Consider the following 24090-nt stretch of genomic DNA (forward strand, 5'->3'; position numbering starts at 1 on the left):
TTTACTCCGTCGCCAGCGCTTATAGTAAGGGCGACGGAGCAACCAAAAATTTGGAAGCGGGTTAAATTTGATTTTTTACAGACTGTCGCCACATGTGACTGTCTGTAAACCAATCAATGACCCTGTCGCTCGCAACGTCGCTGCAAATTGAATTACAACTTTCGCCAGTGGCGACGGCGATGTCATCAGTCGCATCGCCGTCACCGGCACTATAAGCGCGGCCTTAGAAAACACATCCATGCATCTCTGAAAATATATTGGTCCACATTTAGTAAGCAGTGCTCTGCTCTAAGACTCCGGTGCCAACAGGCATCTTATGGCTCATTTAAGGGGATGGGACAAAAGGTGTATTATGACAGGGGTGCGCAAACTTTCTGTGCTGCGCCCCCCTGCCTGCTCTCCCCCAGTATTACGCCCCCCAGTTTGTGCACCCCTGTGTTATGGCAGAGCACTGCTTACTAAATATGGGATTTTACTTTGGATTTGTCTAGATAAAAAAACATAATTTAATGCAGCTTTAGATTTCACGTAGTATGTAATTAAGTGTTGATATTGTTCTTATCTATGGCAACCATTACATGAGCCACCGCGTGTGTGTGTGTTATATTACATATTACACAGACGTATATATTTTTGTTACTATTTAGTGTGCCTGCTTTTTTAATTTTTTAAACTTTTTACATAGTAGTTTAGTATTTTGGCAGTAGCACCACTCCAATCTTTTGGATTATTCATTTTACCTCTCCCATCGTACTTTCAGTGTCTCATTTGCCAACACATACTCCTCCTCTCTTGATCTCTCTGTGGGGGTACCTTAGGACTCTGTCCTGTGACCTCTTTATAAATATATATATGTATATATGCTCCAGAGGGGAGCTGAAACATTGGGCCAATAAAATAAACTTTGTTTGCATATGTTTTTTTATGGTGCACCTATCCTTTTGATATATATATATATATATTGTGTTTGTGCGCGTACATACATATTTTTATATATATAGATATACATTATATTAGAGATACTGTTATTGCTTAACTATGGCGGTGCTTAAGATACTTTGGGGGCATAAGAATAGGATCTAAGGCTTTGTAAGCTTATATCTGAAAACATCATTTACTACAGAAATTACAGGTTTCCCATTCCACAAACAGGTTGTTGTTTTATCTTGATAAATTGCATTTGGTATAAGATCCTAATACTACTGTGTATGGGCATGTGAAAGTTTGTTTGTGATAATGTGTCCTTGTAACTGCAATTTTCTTTGACCAATATCAAAGCAATCTCCTCTCAGCCACATGTCATTTGGCTTTGCATACAAATTCTCCATTAATTCATTTTTTGCTGACATAAAAATGGTGGGTTTTCAATTTCCGCCCTAATGCAGTAATGTTCAGTGCATTAACTATGTTTAAATGGTTTGGGAAACCACTCCACACAGTATTAGCTTTAAGAATAAAAGAGTAACCTTGTGAAAATATAATGACATGGAATTACTCATAGCCTTGCCAAAAATAACAGACATAAATGGCTAAAAATAAAAATAAAATCAATGCAGTATCCTTAACTATAATTATATTAAGAAAGCTGAATGTCACACTGCTCTTTCCTACAATAGCCTTGTGATTGTGACATTGACCTGTGAAATGGGAGATTGCCTTTTAAGATCAGCATCATCCCGGTGGCTTTAAGCAGTAACTTGACCTCACTGGACCACTTGCATACTTCTCAGGGTACAATATGAGTGGCCATTCCCAGTCAACTGTGTTTCAGTTAAGGGGTTAAAGTACCAGCGTATGGTCCTCAAAAGCAAATACTTTCTTGTCCGTAGGTATCTTTAAGGTATTCTTTTTGTGTAGCATTTTTACACACATATTGCCTTATATTCCCCTTATTTATGTATCATTGCAGGGAAAATGTAATTTGTGTTTTATTTTTGTTTTTGTGAGTAGGTGGAATTGGAAAATGTAATTTGAACATTAGGCTCTCTATTCAAATCAAAGAGTGACATATACCTAAGGACACTAGTGGGGTTTTCCATTCCCTTTTCAAGTTATTTCCAGATGGGAACTTCAACGTGGACACTCCCTAATGCAAAATAGTCCATCACACTCCAGTCTGAATGATGTACCTGACTGCTTCCCAGTTGTACAAACGCATGCGTGGTCAGGCATGCTTCTATGTGGCACCATACAGCATGTCTTTTTGCTAAATGTTAATGGGATAGTTTCTACATTTCTTACTACACTGAAATTGATGACACAGCTTACAAATCTCAGAGAAAGTAATAATAATAAAAAAAATCCCCCTCTCTCCCATATATATGTACATTATATACAAATATAAGGTTGACCGTCCACAAAAGTTCAAGTAGATTTAGGTACAGTATTTGCTTTGAATGATTAAAATGCAGGTTTTCTGTTCCCTGATTTTCTCTCTGGCTCATTGTACAATGAAGCGTTGAATCTATGCATATGGAGACCACCCCCTGTGCAACTTGCAGCGCAACATTAGAAATGCAACAATCGTGTTTTATGGAACATGCACAATTGCGCAGACAGGTTTTATTTTTTTATATTCATAGCAGCTTGCAAAGAATATTGGCAATAGTGCACGTAGCTGTTCTAAACGATGTTACGTAAACCTTCAGACCAGTGGCCCTTTTCGGCTTCATTAGTGACGCAAGTTGATTCCCCCTGTGTTTTGCGCACATCCTCTGTCTCATCAAGTGATCTTTGGTTCTGGTGGATAAGTATCTTTGTGACTTACGCTTTTAGATATGCACGTGCAACGATTTGTTACAAACCTCTATCATTATCCTTCACCTGTATCTGATAAGTATTATATGTATGTGATATTAAAATATTTTCTTCTAAGACAAATACCATTGACTCTAGTATGAGTCTTTTCCCCTTGAGTGTTGGCGACAATCTACAGTAAATGGATTATATTTCATATAATGTGCACAATGTTTATAGCATGTGTATGACCGTTTTTGAACAGTCACTTATTTCTGTGCTCAATTAGCTCTAATCCTACATAATAACCAGATAGCAAGCTCTTCAACTGAGGGCAGTGTAACTGTATTGTTCTAGTAGATATAGCACAGCTCACAATGACCTTGGTATGGAAAGTTTGAGAATATGCCTCCTTTGTCCTTCACACATCTTTGTAAATTACAGTAAACTTTTCTTTTTCATAGTTTGTTCCATTTACCGTCCTCTGTTTGCCATTCCAGTTTCGGTGACAACCCAATCATGGCCCAAGCATCCTCTGATCCAAGTGTTGTGGGAGCTCCTGACCCTGAGGACAACACTCCGAACATGATTGTCTACAGAAAAGTAAGACCTTCTCATTGTAATTCTTGTACTTTAAAGCTAATAGATGATCATTTAGCCTATTAATATGGTGAGAATAACAACGTCTTTCTAACTTTTTTATTGGTGTCCTGTTTGTGGGAATGACTTTCGTGATCTTTTAGCTTTTTTTTCTTCTTTCTTTTGCCTTTGCGTTTACAGGTAGCACAAACACCATTTCATATGAAGTGAAATTATACAGTGGCAATAGCTGCACCGAAGAACTTACATTCTTAGTACTGTGGTGGGATACATGTGAATTCAGGAAGTTGTGTACATTCATTGATAAGTTCAGTGGTGTTGGTGAGAGAATGAGATTTCAGTCACTGTTTCCATGCTAAGATGTTGCTTTCTGGGTTTGGAGATGGGAACTGTGGAACCTTGGTAAAGACTGAAGGGGTGACCGTTTCAGAGTTTGTGGCAGTGAATGGGACAAAGAAAAGTAAAGACAAATAAACCGGAAATAAGTCTTTAACTAGGAACAAGAGGTGAGTATGGCTATAGTTGCCTTAGTCCTGGAGACCCTCGGATTCTCTAATGAAGGGCCCAGATGGAATAGAAACATCAGCTGTTTTGGCTGTTGAACTTATAGAAGAATACAAAAACTATTTAAGATGGGAATTGTGTGCCATCTGTGTCCATCAAGACCAGAGTGCACAAATAAAGGTGAAATCGATCAACCTACTTATCCTAAACATAATTGACCCCTTTGTGAATGAACAATGAACTCTAACGTGACTGATGTGTAGGGGCAGTACTAAGAACTTATGGTTTAATGAACAAAACAAGGAGTGAAAAAGAAGGAAGTTCTTTCCACTACAATATTTAAAACTTACCATTCAGTAATTAAATGGATGTAATAGCTCAGCTCATAGAATAACCGCATGCTCAAAATTTGCAGGTAGTGCTTGGTCAGAATATTGCTGTTTTGGGATGCTGAGAATTGAATAAACTTGTTGCTATGAGCACACATAAATTTATGAAGTAGTCCATTTATTAAAGGATGCAAAAAGGCATGCAATCTTGAACGGCTGAAGCATTCTAGTGTGATTTGTGGTCAAACGTTTATTCAAAACGCTGTCACAGAGACACATTTCTGTCACCTCTATTGGAGGTCCTAATTTGTCTAATCAAATTTCCATTTTAAGTAATTTTACTGAAACCTGCACTAGTAACTGCCGTTTCCACCGATTCCACTATAGACCCTGTATAGAGTCGCCTGCTTACTACGTCATTACGCAGTGTCCGACTACGTTTCACTCCAACTACGGAGCTTCGTCAGTGGAATATCGCACGCATTCCCCAAGAGGCGTCCTATATACAGTAGCCTTGTGTTGCCATGGTAACCCGCTTTCTAGATCACAACTGAACAGAGCCACATAGGATTATTATGTGGCAAAAGGGATGCAGTTTCTTTAATGATTCCTTTACTGAAAGTTAAGGGCACACTATGACAACAAATAAAGAGTGAGTATAATGCATGAGAATATGAGTTCATACAGCCTATCCAACTTTCAAGTTGTTCATTTTCTATGCTGGGTCTCACCATGAAATTATTTATTTAATGCTGGCCGAAATATTTATACACACAGTGTGTCCTAAAAAGAGAACTAAGGCCGCGCTTCTAGTGCCGGCGACGCAAGGTTGCCCGAAAACAAATGCATTGCCGCCACGCGTGCGCTTATAGTAAGCGTGACGGCGACAATGCAACGTCACCGTCGCGAAAACTGGTAGCCAGCAAAATTTGATTTTTCAAGGGCTGTCGCCTCGTGGCGGCCCTTGAACCAATCAAATGGCCGGAAACCCGCGCCATAGCCGCCCGGCAAAATATAACTTTCGCTGGTCACCCGTTGTGTCACCGTCGACATCGACGGCACTATAGATATATATATTTTTGATATCACAAATCTAATACATTTGATCACATGCATGTGTGTCATGTGATATGTTGGTAAGACAACAGGACTGCTGAGGAGGCAAATACTCCAACATATGAACACTATAAAAAAAAAACAAATGGAGACATGCGTGGCCAGAAAGGTAAATCACATGCACAATGCTGATAGCAACTACCTACAAGGTATAGGCATTTGTCATATGAAAGGCACGATGCGAGTAGCCGACACTGACAGGCAGCTGCTTAGAATGGATTTACACATTAAGCGCCTGCAGTCCAAATGGCCAAAATTAGGGGTTTACTTTCACTCCCTTCATTGATTAAGAAATGTCAAATTACAATCTTGGCGTATTAATATCCGATTCCTTCAGGTATTATTTCTGCTTATCTATATGACTGTGGATATGTATATATATCTATAGTCCCGTCGATGGCGACGGTGACACGACGGGTGACCAGCGAAAGTTATATTTTGCCGGGCGGTTATGGCGCGGGTTTCCGGCCATTTGATTGGTTCAAGGGCCGTCATTAAGCGCCTGCAGTCCAAATGGGCAAAATTAGGGGTTTATTTTCACTCCCTTCATTGATTAAGAAATGTCAAATTACAATCTTGGCGTATTGCTGACTAATTATTTCTGCTTATCTATATGACTGTGGATATATATATGTAATATATATATATATATATGTGTTCGACAAATGAAAATATGGTCTGCTTTCCGCCTACGGTAGCAGGTCTACCCTGTGGACTAGACTGCCTCCCAGGAGGTCCCTTTCAGGTTCAATGTGCTGGACAGGATAGCTGGACAGGCGCCTGGAGACAAGTGAATAATTCGGACACAAGGTATCGTTCTCACTCACTGGTCTGCTTTAATGGGCACATGCATCAGTTCTTATAGCCCTTTCGGGTTGTTGTCACATAGTTACAATTCATTCAGGTTGCCAAGTTGCCATGTACACGTAACAGAAGCCAGTTGTCCTTAACAATGCCATATTCCTTTCAGTTACCCCCCAGCCGAGCTGTCGTTGCTATAGTTATCCTTAACAAAGCTATTTTCTGTCAGCTAACCCCCAGTTGCCGTGGCTATCGTACATTGCTGACAAGACAGTTTGAATATATCAGGATTCTGGTCAAACAGGATATATGGGGCTTGATCTCAGCAAGGAGCAACTGTATTAGAAGTGACTTTTGCTCTCTGTGTTAAAACAGAGTTCCTATACTTTTCCCTACAGTTATATACATTGTACCTGAGCTGACAAAAATGGAGCATATATTCTTAAACATATAAACTTAGGACCCCTACCAAAATATACATTAACAACAAACCTATACATTTAACCCCCGGGCGAGTAAATATTGGCCCAAGCAAAGTTATATATATATATATATATATATATATATATATATATATATATATATATATATATATATATATATATATATATATATATATATATATATATATATATAGTGGTTGACAAATCACCAAAAAATCTACTCGCCACACAAAAAAATCTACTCGCCACCTAGTATCAAACGTGTGCTGCTTGGGCCAATATTTACTCGCCCGGGGGTTAAATCCACTCGCCCGGGGCGAGCAAATGTATAGGTTTGTCAAACACACATATATATATATATATATATATATATATATATATATATATTGTGACAAACGGCTTACTCCGGGACTCCGTCGTTTGTCCGGGACTGTTTAGAACACGGTCTTTTAGGGTAGGTTAAATGATGAGGCGTCACGTACTGTTCCTTTAAACAGGCTATGCCTGGTTTATTCAGTCCCAGGCACTGAGACTGCCACAGTGCATACAACAGAAAACAGATCAAAACAAAAGCTGCTCACCTGAGCGATAACTTAACTTAGATATCCCTGACTCAGGGTTGGACGTGGCTTTTCCACTTCCAACATCAAAACACGGTACTTTTGCAGTCTTACACAAATGAACAGAAAGATTGAACCTGTTTGGGGAAGAGGCTTCTCCCCTCTGTAGTTCAGCAGCCTTCCAGCCTCCTGGCTCTTGTGGGGAGACCAGAGCAAACAGGAAATCAGTCTTTCATACCTGATTCCTAATTAGCATGACAGGTGACAGAAATCAGGCAGCAGACAAACTCTGGTCTGGATCTCTCATCCCTCAGTTCCAGCGCTTGCCAAACTGTGGGATGGAGTGTATGTATTATAAGGCTGCACTCCCAGGCCAAACAGGATAGAAACTGTCTAGTATCCTGGGAGCCCTATATACGGAATTTATTACCATCCCCTGGTTTCTGTCACATATCCTCCCCCCCAGCTCAGACCTCGAGGGATGAGCGACCATGGATATTAGGGAGTGCATCCTTGACAACCCGTCAGCATTGCCATGTTTGTGCCCTGACCTGTGTTCCACAGAAAATTTAAAGGGTTGTAGGCTTAGGAACCACCTGGTCACTCTAGCATTCTTTTCCCTGTTTTGACACATCCAGGTAAGGGGTGCATGATCTGTGACCAACCGGAATTTTCTCCCCAACAGGTAGTATTTGAGCGTCTCTACAGCCCACTTTATTGTGAGACACTCTTTCTCTACTATGGAGTAATTTTTCTCCTGGGGATTTAGTTTCCTACTTAAATAAAGGATGGGGTGCTCCTCACCTTGAGACTCCTGGGAGAGTACCGCCCCCAGCCCAACCTCAGATGCGTCGGTTTGGACTACGAACTCTTTGGAGAAGTCAGATGTGACCAACACTGGTTGGGCACAGAGAGCTTCTTTCAGGCTTCTAAAGGCCTGTTCGGTTTCGGGGGACCACTTTACCATTAGCGGTCCTCTTGCTTTTGTGAGGTCAGTTAGTGGGGTTGCCTTAGTTGCAAAATTGGGAATAAACCTTCTATAGTACCCAATTAACCCCAAAAAAGTCCTTACTTGTTTTTTTGTAACTGGTCTTGGCCAATTTTGTATCGCCTCCACTTTGAGTGTTTGGGGTTTGAGTAAACCTCTGCCAATAGAATATCCCAGATACTTGGCCTCCTCCAGACCAATAGTGCATTTAGCGGGGTTAGCAGTTAGTCCAGCAGACCGGACTGCGTCAAGCACAGCTTGGACCTTTGGAAGGTAGGATTGCCAATCTTCACTATGGATTACCACATCATCCAGGTAGGCGGCAGCATACCGAGCATGTGGTTTTAAAATTTTATCCATCATTCTTTGGAATGTGGCGGGAGCTCCATGTAAGCCAAAAGGCAACACCTTATACTGAAAGAGGCCGTCTGGGGTTGAGAAGGCTGTCTTTTCTTTTGCCCTTTCTGTGAGGGGAACCTGCCAGTACCCTTTTGTTAGGTCTAGGGTTGTGAGATATCGGGCTTTGCCCAGTCTCTCTACAAGTTCATCTACCCTGGGCATAGGATAAGTATCAAATTTTGACACCGCGTTTAGTTTCCGGTAGTCATTACAAAACCTTGTTGTACCATCTGGCTTTGGGACTAAGACTATAGGGCTGTTCCACCCACTTTGGGATTCCTCAATTACACCTAGTTTTAGCATTTTTTTAACCTCTAAACTTATAGCCTTTCTTTTGGCCTCTGGGATTCGGTACGGTTTAAGGTTAACTCGGACCCCTGGTTCAGAGACTAGGTCATGTTCAATTACGCTAGTTCTACCTGGCCGTATAGAGAAGATTTCTTTGTTTCTTCTCACTAAATTCTGAACCTCTCGTTTCTGATGAACAGACAGGGTTTCAGCTATGCTAACCTCTGGGTCAGTTTCTTGATTCTCTGACGGACCTGGGGGTACTAGGGTTAACAAGACTTCTCCATCTTTCCAGGGCTTGAGTAGGTTTATATGGTAAATTTGCTCAGGTTTCCTCCTACCTGGCTGTCTTACCTTATAATTTACTTCTCCCACTCTTTCCAAGACCTCATATGGCCCATGCCATTTAGCAAGGAATTTACTCTCCACGGTGGGAACCAGAACTAGTACCCTATCACCTGGAAAAAAAATTCTGACCCTAGCACCCTTATTATACGTATTCCTCTGTGCTTCTTGAGCTTTCTCCATGTGTTCCCTCACTATGGGTAGGACTGCAGCAATGCGGTCCTGCATCTGGGCAACATGCTCTATTACACTTCTGTAAGGGGTAACCTCGTGTTCCCAAGTCTCTTTGGCTATATCCAGTAAGCCCCTTGGGTGTCGGCCATACAATAGTTCAAACGGGGAGAAGCCTGTGGATGATTGGGGAACTTCCCTAATGGCAAATAACAGGTACGGTAACAAACAATCCCAGTTTTTCCCATCTTTATCAACCGCCCGCCGTAACATGCTCTTTAAGGTTTTATTGAACCTTTCCACTAAACCATCTGTTTGTGGATGATAGACTGAGGTTCTGAGATGCTTGATTTTTAGGAGTTTACATAGCTCTTTTGTTACTTGGGACATAAATGGTGTTCCCTGGTCAGATAGAATCTCTTTAGGAATCCCGACCCGGGAAAACAGAACTACTAACTCTTTTGCTATGTTTTTAGCTGAGGTGCTACGTAGGGGAACTGCCTCCGGATATCGGGTGGCATAATCTAATATTACCAATATATGCTGATGTCCCCTAGCAGACTTTATTAGGGGTCCTACTAGATCCATAGCAATCCGGTCAAATGGTACCTCTATTATGGGAAGGGGTACCAATGGGCTGCGGTACGCCTTGAACGGGGCGGTGATCTGACATTCTGGGCATGAGGAACAATAATTCGTAATTTCTGCCAGAACCCCAGGCCAATAGAAGCTTCGGAGAACCTTTTCTTTTGTCTTTTCCACCCCTAGGTGTCCCCCCAATGGATGACTATGTGCGAGGTGTAATACTACGTTACGGAATGTCCGTGGTACCAACAATTGTTTAGTTGTAACTGATTTCCTTTTATCAACCCGATATACTAGGTCGTTCTCTACCTCGAAGTAGGGGTAAGCAAGTGACCTATCTGGTTGGCCAGGAGTACTATTCTGGTCCCGTATATTTCCCCTTGCTACCGCTAATGTGGGGTCTTCCCACTGGGCCTTCTTAAAACTCCCAGGACTGACCTCTAGGTCAGCGAGGGTCTTATCCGGTTCTGGGGTGGTAAGTGTCTGCTCAACATCTTGATTTGGGGTATTCCCTACCAAAGTAGTGGTGGGGAAGGGAATTTTACAGCACTCCTCCTTTTCCCCCTTCTTATTTGGGCCCTCGTCAACCTCCATTTCTGAAAAAGGGAAAGGATTTGTTTCTTCTAATACTTCGTTATGGTCCGCTATTGAACTCTGGGCGCTATTCTGAGCGGGGGACCACATTTTTAGAAAATGGGGAAAGTCGGTCCCTATTAACACATCATGTGCCAGTTTGGGTACAATACCCACCTTGAAATCTAAAGAACCAAACTCTGTTTCAAAAAAAACATCAACAGTGGAATATTCATGATTATCCCCATGTATACAACAAATTGCCACTCTTTGTGAACTGTTTCCCTGTTTCTTCTTAATGGGCAAGAGGTATTCGGACACTAGTGTGACCATGCTCCCAGAGTCAAGAAGTGCCCGAACCCTCTTACCATTAACCTTTACAAATGCCCACAGATGGTTATTCAAGGGGTCCTCTGGGCTAGGGCCCATACATTGGGGCAACAGCGAATAAGGTTCCACGCTGTTGCATTGCATGGGCTCATCATTTAGTGGGCAGATTTTTGCTGTGTGGCCCCTCTCATGACAATTTACACATTTAGGTACATAGTCTGTGTCCCACTTAGAGCCTTTTCCCGGCTCCCCATGTTGGCTATTGCCCTTAGTGTGCGAACCACTGTTGCTGGTGCAGCGTGAAGGTGGTCGCCGCTCTTCAGCGCCCCTTAACCCCGGTACCCCTTTACCGTCTCTGGAAGAGTCCTGGAACCTCGGGTAGTGGGGTTGCTCCACGACTGTGGGTTGCGGGTGCTCTTCTGCTGCATTGTACCTTTCTACGAGGGCCACAAGCTCATCCGCATTGTGGGGGTCACTCCGACTGACCCAACTGCGTAAGGCAGAGGGAAGTTTCCTCAAGAACTGGTCCATGACCAACCGTTCCACGATGTGGCTGGCTGAGTTGATCTCGGGTTGTAGCCACTTCCGGGCGAGGTGGATGAGGTCATACATCTGGCTTCGGGTGGCTTTATCCATCGTGAAGGACCATGCGTGAAACCTTTGGGCGCGAACAGCCGTGGTTACGCCGAGGCGGGCGAGGATCTCGAACTTCAATTTTGCATAGACGTTAGCTTCGGCTGGCTCTAGATCAAAGTAAGCCTTCTGGGGTTCGCCGCTTAGGAAGGGTGTGATTAGACCAGCCCACTCAGCTTCTGGCCATCCCTCTCTCTGTGCCGTGCGTTCAAACGTGAGAAGATAGGCTTCCACATCATCCGAGGGTCCCATCTTCTGAAGGTAGTGGCTTGCCCTGGTCATTTTCGGAACTGGGGCTGCCGCTGCCAGTGGAAGGTTACTGATAGTCCCCCTCAGGATCTCGAGTTCCTGCTGTAAGCCCTGAGCGATCCGCTGTTGCTCCTCTCTCAGCAAGCGGTTTGTCTCTTGCTGGTTTGCAATCGCGTTTTGCAGGGCTTCATTCGTCTGTTGCTGGTTTGCATTCGCCTGTTGCTGGTTTGCATTCGCCTGTTGCTGGTTTGCATTAATCTCTTGCTGGGCTATTAGCAGCTGTTGCTGGGCTGCATTCGTCTGCTGCTGGTTTGCATTAGTTTCTTGCTGGGCTATTAACAGCTGTTGCTGGGTTTCATTCGCGTCTTTCTGGGCAGCGACATTGCATACCAGCGCACCCACCACGTCTTCCATCTTGTTTGCAGAGGATGAAAAAAACTTTTTTTTTTTTTTTTCTTTCAAAGTTCTTCAACCCGCAGACCCCCTAGTGCTCTGCCCGCATTCTCCACCATATGTGACAAACGGCTTACTCCGGGACTCCGTCGTTTGTCCGGGACTGTTTAGAACATGGTCTTTTAGGGTAGGTTAAATGATGAGGCGTCACGTACTGTTCCTTTAAACAGGCTATGCCTGGTTTATTCAGTCCCAGGCACTGAGACTGCCACAGTGCATACAACAGAAAACAGATCAAAACAAAAGCTGCTCACCTGAGCGATAACTTAACTTAGATATCCCTGACTCAGGGTTGGACGTGGCTTTTCCACTTCCAACATCAAAACACGGTACTTTTGCAGTCTTACACAAATGAACAGAAAGATTGAACCTGTTTGGGGAAGAGGCTTCTCCCCTCTGTAGTTCAGCAGCCTTCCAGCTTCCTGGCTCTTGTGGGGAGACCAGAGCAAACAGGAAATCAGTCTTTCATACCTGATTCCTAATTAGCATGACAGGTGACAGAAATCAGGCAGCAGACAAACTCTGGTCTGGATCTCTCATCCCTCAGTTCCAGCGCTTGCCAAACTGTGGGATGGAGTGTATGTATTATAAGGCTGCACTCCCAGGCCAAACAGGATAGAAACTGTCTAGTATCCTGGGAGCCCTATATACGGAATTTATTACCATCCCCTGGTTTCTGTCACAATATATATATATATATATATATATATATATATATATATATATATATCCACAGTCATATAGATAAGCAGAAATAATTAGTCAGCAATACGCCAAGATTGTAATTTGACATTTCTTAATCAATGAAGGGAGTGAAAATAAACCCCTAATTTTGGCCATTTGGACTGCAGGCGCTTAATGACGGCCCTTGAACCAATCAAATGGCCGGAAACCCGCGCCATAGCCGCCCGGCAAAATATAACTTTCGCTGGTCACCCGTCGTGTCACCGTCGCCATCGACGGGACTATAGATATATATATATATATATATATCCACAGTCATATAGATAAGCAGAAATAATACCTGAAGGAATCGGATATTAATACGCCAAGATTGTAATTTGACATTTCTTAATCAATGAAGGGAGTGAAAGTAAACCCCTAATTTTGGCCATTTGGACTGCAGGCGCTTAATGTGTAAATCCATTCTAAGCAGCTGCCTGTCAGTGTCGGCTACTCGCATCGTGCCTTTCATATGACAAATGCCTATACCTTGTAGGTAGTTGCTATCAGCATTGTGCATGTGATTTACCTTTCTGGCCACGCATGTCTCCATTTGTTTTTTTTTATAGCGTTCATATGTTGGAGTATTTGCCTCCTCAGCTGTCCTGTTGTCTTACCAACATATCACATGACACACATGCATGTGATCAAATGTATTAGATTTGTGATATCAAGAAAAATAAGAGGGTGGTCTTGTGGTGCTAATTTTCAGGTGGGAAAGGGGACAGGGACGAGACAAATAAAGGGGACGCAGTGAGAGAAGAAGGGGTAATGACCCTTACTAGGTGGGAACATTTGTTTGGATGTGCAATAATATGTAGAGTAAACTCCTAAAGGTATTCATTCTTAAACAGTACCACAAAAACATATACAGTACAATGTAATACAAGGTAATAACATTTACAATATAATACAAGGTAATAACCTCAAATTACAAATAAAATTGAATATTCAGCCTCAAAGTCTCTGGTATACAGTATGTGCAAAATGTGTTACATTTAGTCTTTCTAATCTCATAACCAGACACTTTGTGTTCAAACTTATTGTGAAAAAAAATTCTATGGAATCCTTGCAGCATTTTCATAGAGCATGGAAAATTAACCCTTTAAATGGCTTCTTCAGTGAAGCTGACCTTTGAACCCCAAAAATCTACCTACAAATCCCCTCTCAGTGCATTGTCGCTATCGGAGATTCAATAGAAGATTTTGTAGGCCTCAGCGATGAGACTTCTAGTGTTTCAGACAAACGACTTCAAAATGACAATACAAATATAATTGAATAGCAAACATTACTATTGTACTGACTAATAAAGCTATGATTGGATGTATCATCAAATTTAACACACTAGTGGCTGTTGGACTACATCCAAAAAGGCTTTCAAAACAGGATGACTTTGCATAAATTTGTATCTTATATAATTTGGAGATCATATCAATTATTTTCTCTCTGTCATGCATAACTTTGATTTTGGTGACATTGGTTCGATTTTGCAAAAGCCCTTCCAACCTTAACGTAACATTAAAATTAGTTAACCATTGTTTCAGTTGTTCTGTCATTGGAAGGAATCAGATATTGTTATGTAGTAACATACAGGATTTCTGTTTGTTTATCCCATTATTTGGATTAAACAGCATATATTGTACTTTATGTTTCTGTAACATAAACGCTGTACTACTTTTGTATATTAAATCTAAAATATAATTACTGAACGGTGACCAAGGACCCCTAGCGATAATATTTTTCTGTATCCTTGGTGGTGGCAGCATTTTAAGGTATATTTGTGACGGATTGATGGAAATTATTACTCATTTGAGGGACCCTGCGGGGGTGAGCTAGGTAGCTGTGTGTATTAACTCTTGTCACATATGCAAGTCGCGTGCTCACAGGTGTGCCATTCATGTCAATGATTATCGAAAAAAGAGGAGGTTCCACTGAACCTGTTAATTTACTGACTTTTTTCTAGCTTTCGAGTGTGATACCGTATATTTTACTATTTACTATTGTTTCTTGCGTGCATACCAACATCAACATGCAAGTTTTATCTTTCCCATTTTTCCAAGATATTCAGCTCAGTCTTGCAATCTTTGCATTCCTATTTTATTTTCAGGCGGCTATAATTATAATCAACGCTTCCTGTGTTCTGTTCTATGGATGATCTATTTTTTTAATGCTCTTTATAATTTCTGCTGCAGGGAAATTACCTTATTACTCCATAGCACTCTGTTGTAAAGGGAGTCGATGACCCAAATGAGTGAACTACAGTTGTACGTGACAAAAACTAGATTCAGTAGTGGTGGAGGTGTGTTGGTCTTTAATACACAGCCTCTTGTTAGATTCCAGCCTCGGCTTCAAGGCTAAAGAAAATCTCTGATTTGCTGCCGTTTGATATCTTATGTTGTTTTGTGCCAATAGGATTATTTAAATTGCTGTGCTGTAAAGCTGCAAAACCTGAATCTAAACGGAGTGTCAGCTGAGTTTGGGCAAATCAGTTTACTTTATACTTAGATTGTAAGCTGTTTGAACCATAATACATTGTATTTATTGGTTCTATGTAAGGCAGACTCTGTACATAATAATATAACAGGTTGTATTACGTGAAGGACACATTTGTTGGTCCATTAAAATGTATCCCAAATACATAAAAATATGAGCATACGCTATTGCAAGGGCATTTAATTTGATCAATACAGTTTAATTAACATCTAATGAATGTGAAGTTCTGTGACCGCAGGGGGAATGGAAATAAATTGTGCTAATTACACTTCAGGAATAACAAATTCCTATTTTGGAATGCCAGGGATGTCAAATTTAGGCGGTATATGTCTGGACCTACAGTTAAAGAAATGGCCTTTGTCCGTTTTTATAGTACAAGATTAAAATCTCTGTTGACAGTGTAAAAATAAAGAAAATACGTGCTTACAGCGCTAATGCTTAAAACAATATAGTAACAATTATTATTACTAAAGTGATTACAAAAACAAACCTCTATATTAAAGGTCTAGGCTGCCTAGAAACTATGACCAATACAGGTCAACATAAACACATAGAAAACACAATATGACTGGCGCCTAGATTTATCATACAACACCTAAGGTGATCACAGGTCAAGTATTAGACCAGTCCTTAGTGTCAATCATAGTGCAACACTGGTATAAACAATCAAACTAAAAAGGACCACAACAACTTACAGCCACACACTCACATGACAGAATGACTGGAAAAAAACTGGTGCTATTTATTACTAAGAATAAAAACCTATAAAAACACAAAACAATTGTCTAAATAGTGAGTGTGCTAAGTCTAGCACCTTCCTTACTAATGAACTGAGAACTAACAATTTTTCCATTTCTTGGCACTCCTCTTGGCTCACATGGTACAACAATTTTTTTTAAACAAGACAATAGGGGTAGGAGTTCTTGGTTGTCCCTTCTACCTGGACCCCATACTGGGGATCATTGGCCAGTTCCCTTCCAAAATTAGTTGAGGGAATTTCTAGACTTTAAAAACCCTCCTTTTTAGAGGTAGAGTGGTTAAATCTACGGGTAACTCAGACTCATCAGTGTCAACAAGCCCTGTCTCTGACAACTCCTCATCCTCTGTTCCCCCTCTGTCAGGAATATTGACCAGTGCTAACTTGGGTTGGGGTGGGGCTGGACATCAGAGACCAACTTGGAGTCTGTAAACGGACAAATATAATCAGGAGTGGGAGCGTTTAATGCTAGTTATTCCCTGGTCAGGATATCAAAACCTGGAAAACCAAATCCATGAGCATGTCAGAGAAAATCTCGGGAATGGGAGTCCAGAACTGTGCAGCTGGGCACTTGGGGACCGGATCATGTCGACAGTCAACTCCTACACCTTGCGAGGTGAAATTGTAGCTGTACGAAGTGGCTCCCCCTAGTCCTGCATCATGCGGCGTGTACAAAACAGCTGGGTACTCGCGATCAGCTTGCAGAAAAGGCCAGACCCCCTCCCGTAACTCCTCAACGTGGTGACGTCACCTCGACACCTTCCGTCCCAATGCGTTTCATCACAAGTGACTTCTTCAGGGGGGGTTAAGGCTTTTTGTTGATCTTATGGCCAGTCACTTTAAATGGACTTATTTGTAGGCTGCTTAAGACTTTGAATATAATATTTGGCGTCAGGTGAGGGACTGACAAAGGGTCTGGTATAGTCATAAACTGGTTGTCCACTACAGGCATACACCGGTTTATGGACACTCACTTTAAGTACACTCGCGAGTAAGGACATATCGCCCAATAGGCAAACGGCAGCTCACGCATGCGCCTGTCAGCACGTCCTGAACAGCAATACCAGCTCCCTACCTGTACCGAAGCTGTGCGCAAGCGGGGAGACTATAGAGCCTGTTACAAATGCGTTATTTACATCAGTTATGCCCGTATATGACGATTGCAGTACAGTACATGCATCAATAAGTGGGGAAAAGGTAGTGCTTCACTTTAAGTACATTTTCGCTTTACATACATGCTCCGGTCCCATTGCGTACGTTAATGCGGGGTATGCCTGTATTCAGCAAAGTTAACTTAGCACAGCTTGCAATGCAAAAAGCCAAAGATATTTGTAATAAGTTACAAAATGAAAAAGCAGGAACAAAAGAACAGTATCTGCAATAGTTATCTGTATTTTACCAAGGGCATATGTTGGTCTCGGCTGCGAAAAATCAAAGAAGGCAGAGCCAGGAATAGTTAGCAAAGCAGGGATTTAGATCTCTTTCCCACTGGTTGCTTGTAATGGGCTCTAGATATGCCCTTGCACAGATGGCAGTGTTTTAACAACACAGACAGAGGAGAGCAGAGGAGAATATAAATGTCGAGGGGCTGGGATAAAAAGAGAGCATGTTGGTAGAAATCTATTCACAGCAATGAGTGGGATAAAAATACATTGCCTGCCTAAATCCCATCCTTAGTATAGAATCATTCGAAATGTTTTTTTTTACTGTATTCATGCAAAGTACTCAGGCTGCATATCCTTTGTTCTAAATGTTCATTACCCATACAACCTGCAGAAACCTCCACACTGCAGACATAATCGTTTTTGGGAGTACTGTGTATGAAAACAAGCACACGAAGTGTGACACTTTGATTTTCCATCCCTTAAACAGGCGACAGTGCATTTGTTTCTTGTAAAGCAACCAATACATCCAGTATTGCGGCGCATTGGAAATTACTCTGTGATATTTTAGATCATCTTTTCAAGGTCAATGACAGTTTAATGAATTACCCCTTTAAAGTCTCACTTAAAAAACATATTTTGAATTTGCAATATAGGGAAAACTCTCAGCCACGTATCATGTATTATTTACCATTTTACCAGTTGTTTCATAATTTAACAGCTTTGCAAATTAGGTCAAAAAGTATACTGTGAGAAACGGAATACAATAGAATATGCTGTACATACCACTTTTCTTACTGATAATTCATTAAAACATTTTTTTCAACTGTTTCAGATTTTGATGGGGTACAGAAAAGAAAAAAGAGAACATGATATCAGTATGGAGTGGCTCAGTGAATAAAGACACTGACTGGCACTGAGTTTGAAGCAGGGGAGCCTGGTTCAATTCCTGGTGTCGACACCTTGTGACCTTGGGCAAGTCACCTTATCTCCCTGTGCCTCAGGCACCAAAAACATAGATTGTAAGCTCCACGGGGCAGGGATCTATGCCTGCAAAATGTCTCTGTAAAGCGCTACATAAAACTAGCAGCGCTATACAAGAACATGCTATTATTATTAGTAGTAGTATGACATTTGGGAATACAGAATTACTACTTTTTTTTTTTGTTAACCATCTTAAACTTAAACTTTTTTCCCAACTGTTTTATGGGGTACAGAAAAGAGAGGATCGGGGACATATAGAAACAATACCATATACCTTCAGGTGCTGTACGTTTGCATACAGACGATATGAGGGGTGGGGGGGAACACAACACCAGGTGGAGGGGGGAGGGTAGGGAAGTTAGGGTGGGTTTTCCACTTCCGGCAACAAGAGTTCACATCAAGGTCAGGCTCTTCCCACATATCAGGTCTAACCAAAGCTTCCATGTCATTGAACATTGAATTGTTTTACCCTTTAGGAAGGCTACGGTCTTTTCCATGGCATGATTGTGCTATGTCCTGCATTTAATTACTCTAATATCGGGCTCTGATTGTTTATTCCATAGGGCTGCTATGCTGCATCTGCATGCTAGGAGGATTTGGGATGTGAATCTGATCGCTTTCCCAGCTAGCCGGGGTGGTGGTCTACTGAGCAGAGCGAACCAAGGGTCTTGGGCAATCGTTACGCATCGTATTGTGCCAAAAATTAAAGGGCATGTCCACCAGATATGTGAGATTGTGCAATTTTGACCACATCCTGAAAGAAGCATCTGATATATTTTAGAGATCTGTTCTCTTTCTAGATATCTCGTTCTATATAGTAATTTGAAATATGTGGATGTAGCAGGGGAATGTGAGTGGTCAAGAGGAAGTGTTTGACTTGTATGTATTGGAAGAGTTCTGAGCGTGGCAGACGTGGCCTCTCCAAGTTCTGCGAAGGCTTTGATTCCACTCCAGGATCATAAAAACGTTTTTAAAAAAAAGAACTAAATTCGATTTTTTCCCCATTAAAAATGGAAATTCAGAAACTAAAGAAACATTGTAAATTATAGATGTAGTAACGATTATTGCACCCATTAATGCATTTGCAAATAATCGAATTTTTACGCGCATTAAGTTTTTTGTAAAGGAGCGTTGTTACATCTTTCATTAAATATCGTGCGATCAATGTTTTGCTATTCTGCGTTAAAATGTGCAGAAATGACTGCTACATCTGTAACAAAATATGGGCCTGAGAAGCTTCAACTTTTAATTCCAAAATGTCTCAGTGTTACTTCTGAGTATTCAAAAAGCCACATGGCCTATGGCTCATTTCTTGCAGTTCTTGTCTTTACGGCAGCTTCTGAAAGGAAAAAAAGGAGAATGCACCAATTTGATTGAAAGCTGATGTCGAATATTATCCATTTATAATGTTTGGATTGGCCCAACATTAGGGAAAACTATTTTATTGATATGACAATTACTTTAGCTATAGCCATTAACTATGTTTATTCAGGACATACCTACAATTCTTGTTTTTCCAGCATTGAATTAGTTAAAAGAACAACACAGAAATAGAAAAGAAAACACACAAACAAACAGACATATTACAACAAAAATATCCATAATGGCGGGAGGGAAGTGGGGGGAAGTGTAATGAACCTACACTAGAGATTAATGTCCTGGAAAAATATGTTGGAGATGGTGATCCAGAACACCTTTATAGAAATGGTGTGTTGTGTTGGGTTATCAGAGGCCCACAGAAGGAACCTATTGTAAGGATCCACTATAGGACTATAAAGTACAACAGGCTACAACATGCACTCATTCATACATTCACATGCTCATGTAGGCATTCACTCGTGCATACATTCATGCACTCCTACAGATATACATTAATTAATACACACACACATATATATATTTATGCATAGATAAACGACCACCGACTCCCACAGTCACCCACAGATAGATTGCCATGGGAGATTCATTTTGGAACGCTTGGCTGGCCCTCCTGATGTTGCGACCCACCAGGCATTTTCTCTAGGGCTCGGTGGCGTGTCTGAGCTTGTACATACCCTATAGGCCGTTATTCACTGTATTCTGTGTAGGGTGAGGATCTGGTTCATGAGATCCCTGATGACACAACTCAGATCTTGGATATTAATGGACACAAAGATAAAAGAAAACCATAACAGACATCGGCACATTGTTACTAAGCAGTAGTATTCCATCACAGACATCGGCACATTGTTACTAAGCAGCAGTATTCCATCACAGACATCGGCACATTGTTACTAAGCAGCAGTATTCCATCACAGACATCGGCACATTGTTACTAAGCAGCAGTATTCCATAACAGACATCGGCACATTGTTACTAAGCAGTAGTATTCCATCACAGACATCGGCACATTGGTACTAAGCAGTAGTATTCCATCACAGACATTGGCACATTGGTACTAAGCAGCAGTATTCCATCACAGACATCGGCACATTGTTACTAAGCAGCAGTATTCCATCACAGACATTGGCACATTGTTACTAAGCAGTAGTATTCCATCACAGACATTGGCACATTGTTACTAAGCAGTAGTATTCCATCACAGACATCGGCACATTGTTACTAAGCAGTAGTATTCCATATCAGACATAGGCACAGTGTTACTAAGCAGTAGTATTCCATAACAGACATCGGCACATTGGTACTAAGCAGTAGTATTCCATCACAGACATCGGCACATTGTTACTAAGCAGTAGTATTCCATAACAGACATCGGCACATTGTTACTAAGCAGTAGTATTCCATCACAGACATCGGCACATTGTTACTAAGCAGTAGTATTCCATCACAGACATCGGCACATTGTTACTAAGCAGTAGTATTCCATAACAGTCATAGGCACATTGTTACTAAGCAGTAGCATTCCATAAGACGGACCATTGAAGTGAATGCGCCATAAGGAGTCTTCTGATGCTGGAAGGTCTTATAGAATAGCACCGCTTACTAAATGTGGCCCCCACTCTTTGATTCATCCCACTATGGCCTAGATCAACAATAGGGTACTGAGGCATGTTAAACTGTAGCACCAATTTATGGACCTGGGCCCATGGGGGATTATGGATCAAAGTCTCCCGGCTGCAAAAGAGCATTTTGTGACCTTAAATACATACCCCCTCAGATACAAACTTATTGCATACAAACCACTCAAAGAGAGAAGAGAAATTAGCCGAGAAAAGAAAAAAAAGTCTGCTTTCAAAACTCTCCTCTTGTAGTTGTACAGATATGTTTTGTAAAGTTCATAATTAATAGAAAATTAAAACTATAAGGTGCACAAAAGTAAAATATTGATTTCCTGCCTATCATCTAGAGACATATCACTGTCTGTCTTTTATAATGCAAATCTTATTTCCCGAAGCAGCTTGTGCCAAAATAGCAGCCTGCAGCCTCTCAGCAATAGGGGCACCTGACCGCAGGGGCTAGGCTGCCCTCTCTTACCTCCCCTCCCCTTCTCCTCACCTTTGGTGCCAGTCCATGTGCTGCTTCCCCTCTCCCCTCCAGCTTGGCTGGATTGCATGCTGTTTCCCCTCCCCCTCCCCAGTGTCACAGGGGGGGGGGGAGGAGGGGGGCGGGGCGGACCTAAGGGGATTCAAAGGAGCGCAGGGGAAGGAAGGCCGTCTGCTCCCTGAAAAGTAGTTCCCGCCCGCCCGTCCCTTTTGTTTGTGCAATACCATGACAATGGTATAATATATTGTACATTGTTGTATTTTCTTCCGTTTCACAAATAAGTAAACATGGGAAGGATGTGGACCCAGGGAGTAATCTGATTTGCCAATTCTCTGAGTCAGGAAGGAATTTATTTCCCCTTATGAGATATCATTGTAGCTTATATCACTGGGTTTTTTGTTTGCCTTCCTCTGGATCAAAATACCGTAGGTGAGGATACAGATAAAGTATCTGTCTAAATGTAGCATAGGTTGAACATGATGGACGTCTGTCTTTTCAGCCTCATCTACTATGTAACTATGTCTGCCATCTTTGAGGTGGGCATTCCATGACGTGTTGCCTTCGTCATGCCGGCTGTTGGGGGGGGGGTAGGTGTGCGTTAACCTTGCCAGCGGGGATTCTATGGTACAGATAACCCCTAAGTCGTTGTGTTGGCTGGGGTTAGCGATTCGGCAGGGCTCATTTGTGCGTGATTCCCTGGGCCCAGTATCGCTTAACGGCTGGGCCATCGGACGCCCCGGCTTGGTGGCTGTGCGGGCCTTGGTTGGTGTGCCATCGGCCTTTACCCGGGGGGAGATCATGCTGGCAGGGTTGGCACTTACCAGGGTTTTTGTGTAAATAAAGCCGTGGCCATTGTACCTCCAGACCCTTGTTGTGTGTTTATTTATTTATATGTGGGTTGGGGGAGGGAAGGGCAGCTTCCTCGCAGGCTCCAAGGTCAGGTCATATTCACATAGCTCTCAAGCGGTGGGTAACGTTTTAACTACTGTAGGTCAGCTGCATAAGCCAAGCACCAAGATAGATGCAATCACTAGTGGGAGGGAATAAAGACGTGCCCCAAAATCTCTGTAGGATTTGCATTGCAAATTGACATTACATAGTCATAGTGCAAAACAGAAAATGTGCTTTGTTTCTTTGCACAGTGCAGGATGTCGCTTACAAGCTTATTTATATGCAGAATACAACCTGTTCCAGAAATCTGAATGTCACGCAGCATGAACCAATGAGCCAATGAGCCACTGCATACACAGAAGATTTGGGATTTTGACATGCAGAAGAGCGGTACCAGGGTTCTTGTTACTATGGTTCAGATGTAGGAAAGCAGTACCATGGCTATGCCATTGTGTCACAGTAAGTGGAACTACAGCAGTAGGTGTCAAAATGTACAATTAATGAAGCCAATTTTGACTTCTCTCTCTATGTAGAAGTACTCTTGGATCGAAGGGTCCGTTTAAAGTGTTCAGTCCTGTCCAGCATTGCGTTACAGTAAAGCAAGTCACTTTTCACAGAAGGAGCTGCCATAAAATGTTTGTTGTAAGCGAAACACTCACGTGCTTTCTGTAAGTGACAGTGACTAGGTTATTACAGTTGCCAATGTATCACCATCATTTGCCCAAATATAAGCAGAAGAGCATGCAATATGTTTGTACAGTATGTCCAGACTCCAGACACATAAGGAGTTTATAACAGGGCTAAAATTGCTAAGCTGTTAATGTCCGTTCCATTTGCTCTATTGTGCTTTTATCCGTCAGCCTAATATGCTTATTTTACAGGAAGAAGCTTTTGTTACCTCCTGGGCTGAGAGCAGATGCTAAGCTTAGCTTTCACTTCAGGAATCAGACGCATCTGATCACAGCGTCCATTTTAACCTTTGTGCTGCTTAAAGAAGTGGGGATTCATGGCGTTACATAATGCTCTTTGTTTAATACAGGAGCACGTTTTACTGCAGTTAATTCAGCAAAAATAATACTACAAATCCATTTGTGAGCTACATGCATTATTTCCATGCCTGTCGTAATATCTCTTCGCTGCTGGAAGGACTCGCAGTGCATTGCAGAATCACCTTGGCAGTGGGGCTAAAATCAGTTTGTCATTCATGTAAACTTGTAACAATACAAATGCCCATTAATGACTATTAGATGCTATGGCACTGGTTCATCCTGACA

At 41.8% G+C, this 24090-nt stretch overlaps 1 protein-coding gene across 3 annotated transcripts in view; it reads left to right on the forward strand.

Moving 5' to 3' along the window:
- RGS6 (regulator of G protein signaling 6) overlaps positions 1–24090 on the forward strand; it is a 277140-nt gene that overhangs the window by 24306 nt on the left and 228744 nt on the right. For all 3 annotated transcript variants that reach the window (XM_075614222.1, XM_075614223.1, XM_075614224.1), the window contains one exon: positions 3237–3339. In XM_075614222.1, coding sequence (XP_075470337.1) covers positions 3256–3339 — 84 coding nt within the window. In that variant the 5' untranslated portion in view covers positions 3237–3255. The remainder of the gene's footprint in view (positions 1–3236; positions 3340–24090) is intronic.

Source organism: Ascaphus truei, chromosome 9 (genome assembly GCF_040206685.1).
Source record: "Ascaphus truei isolate aAscTru1 chromosome 9, aAscTru1.hap1, whole genome shotgun sequence".
NCBI lineage: Eukaryota > Metazoa > Chordata > Amphibia > Anura > Ascaphidae > Ascaphus > Ascaphus truei.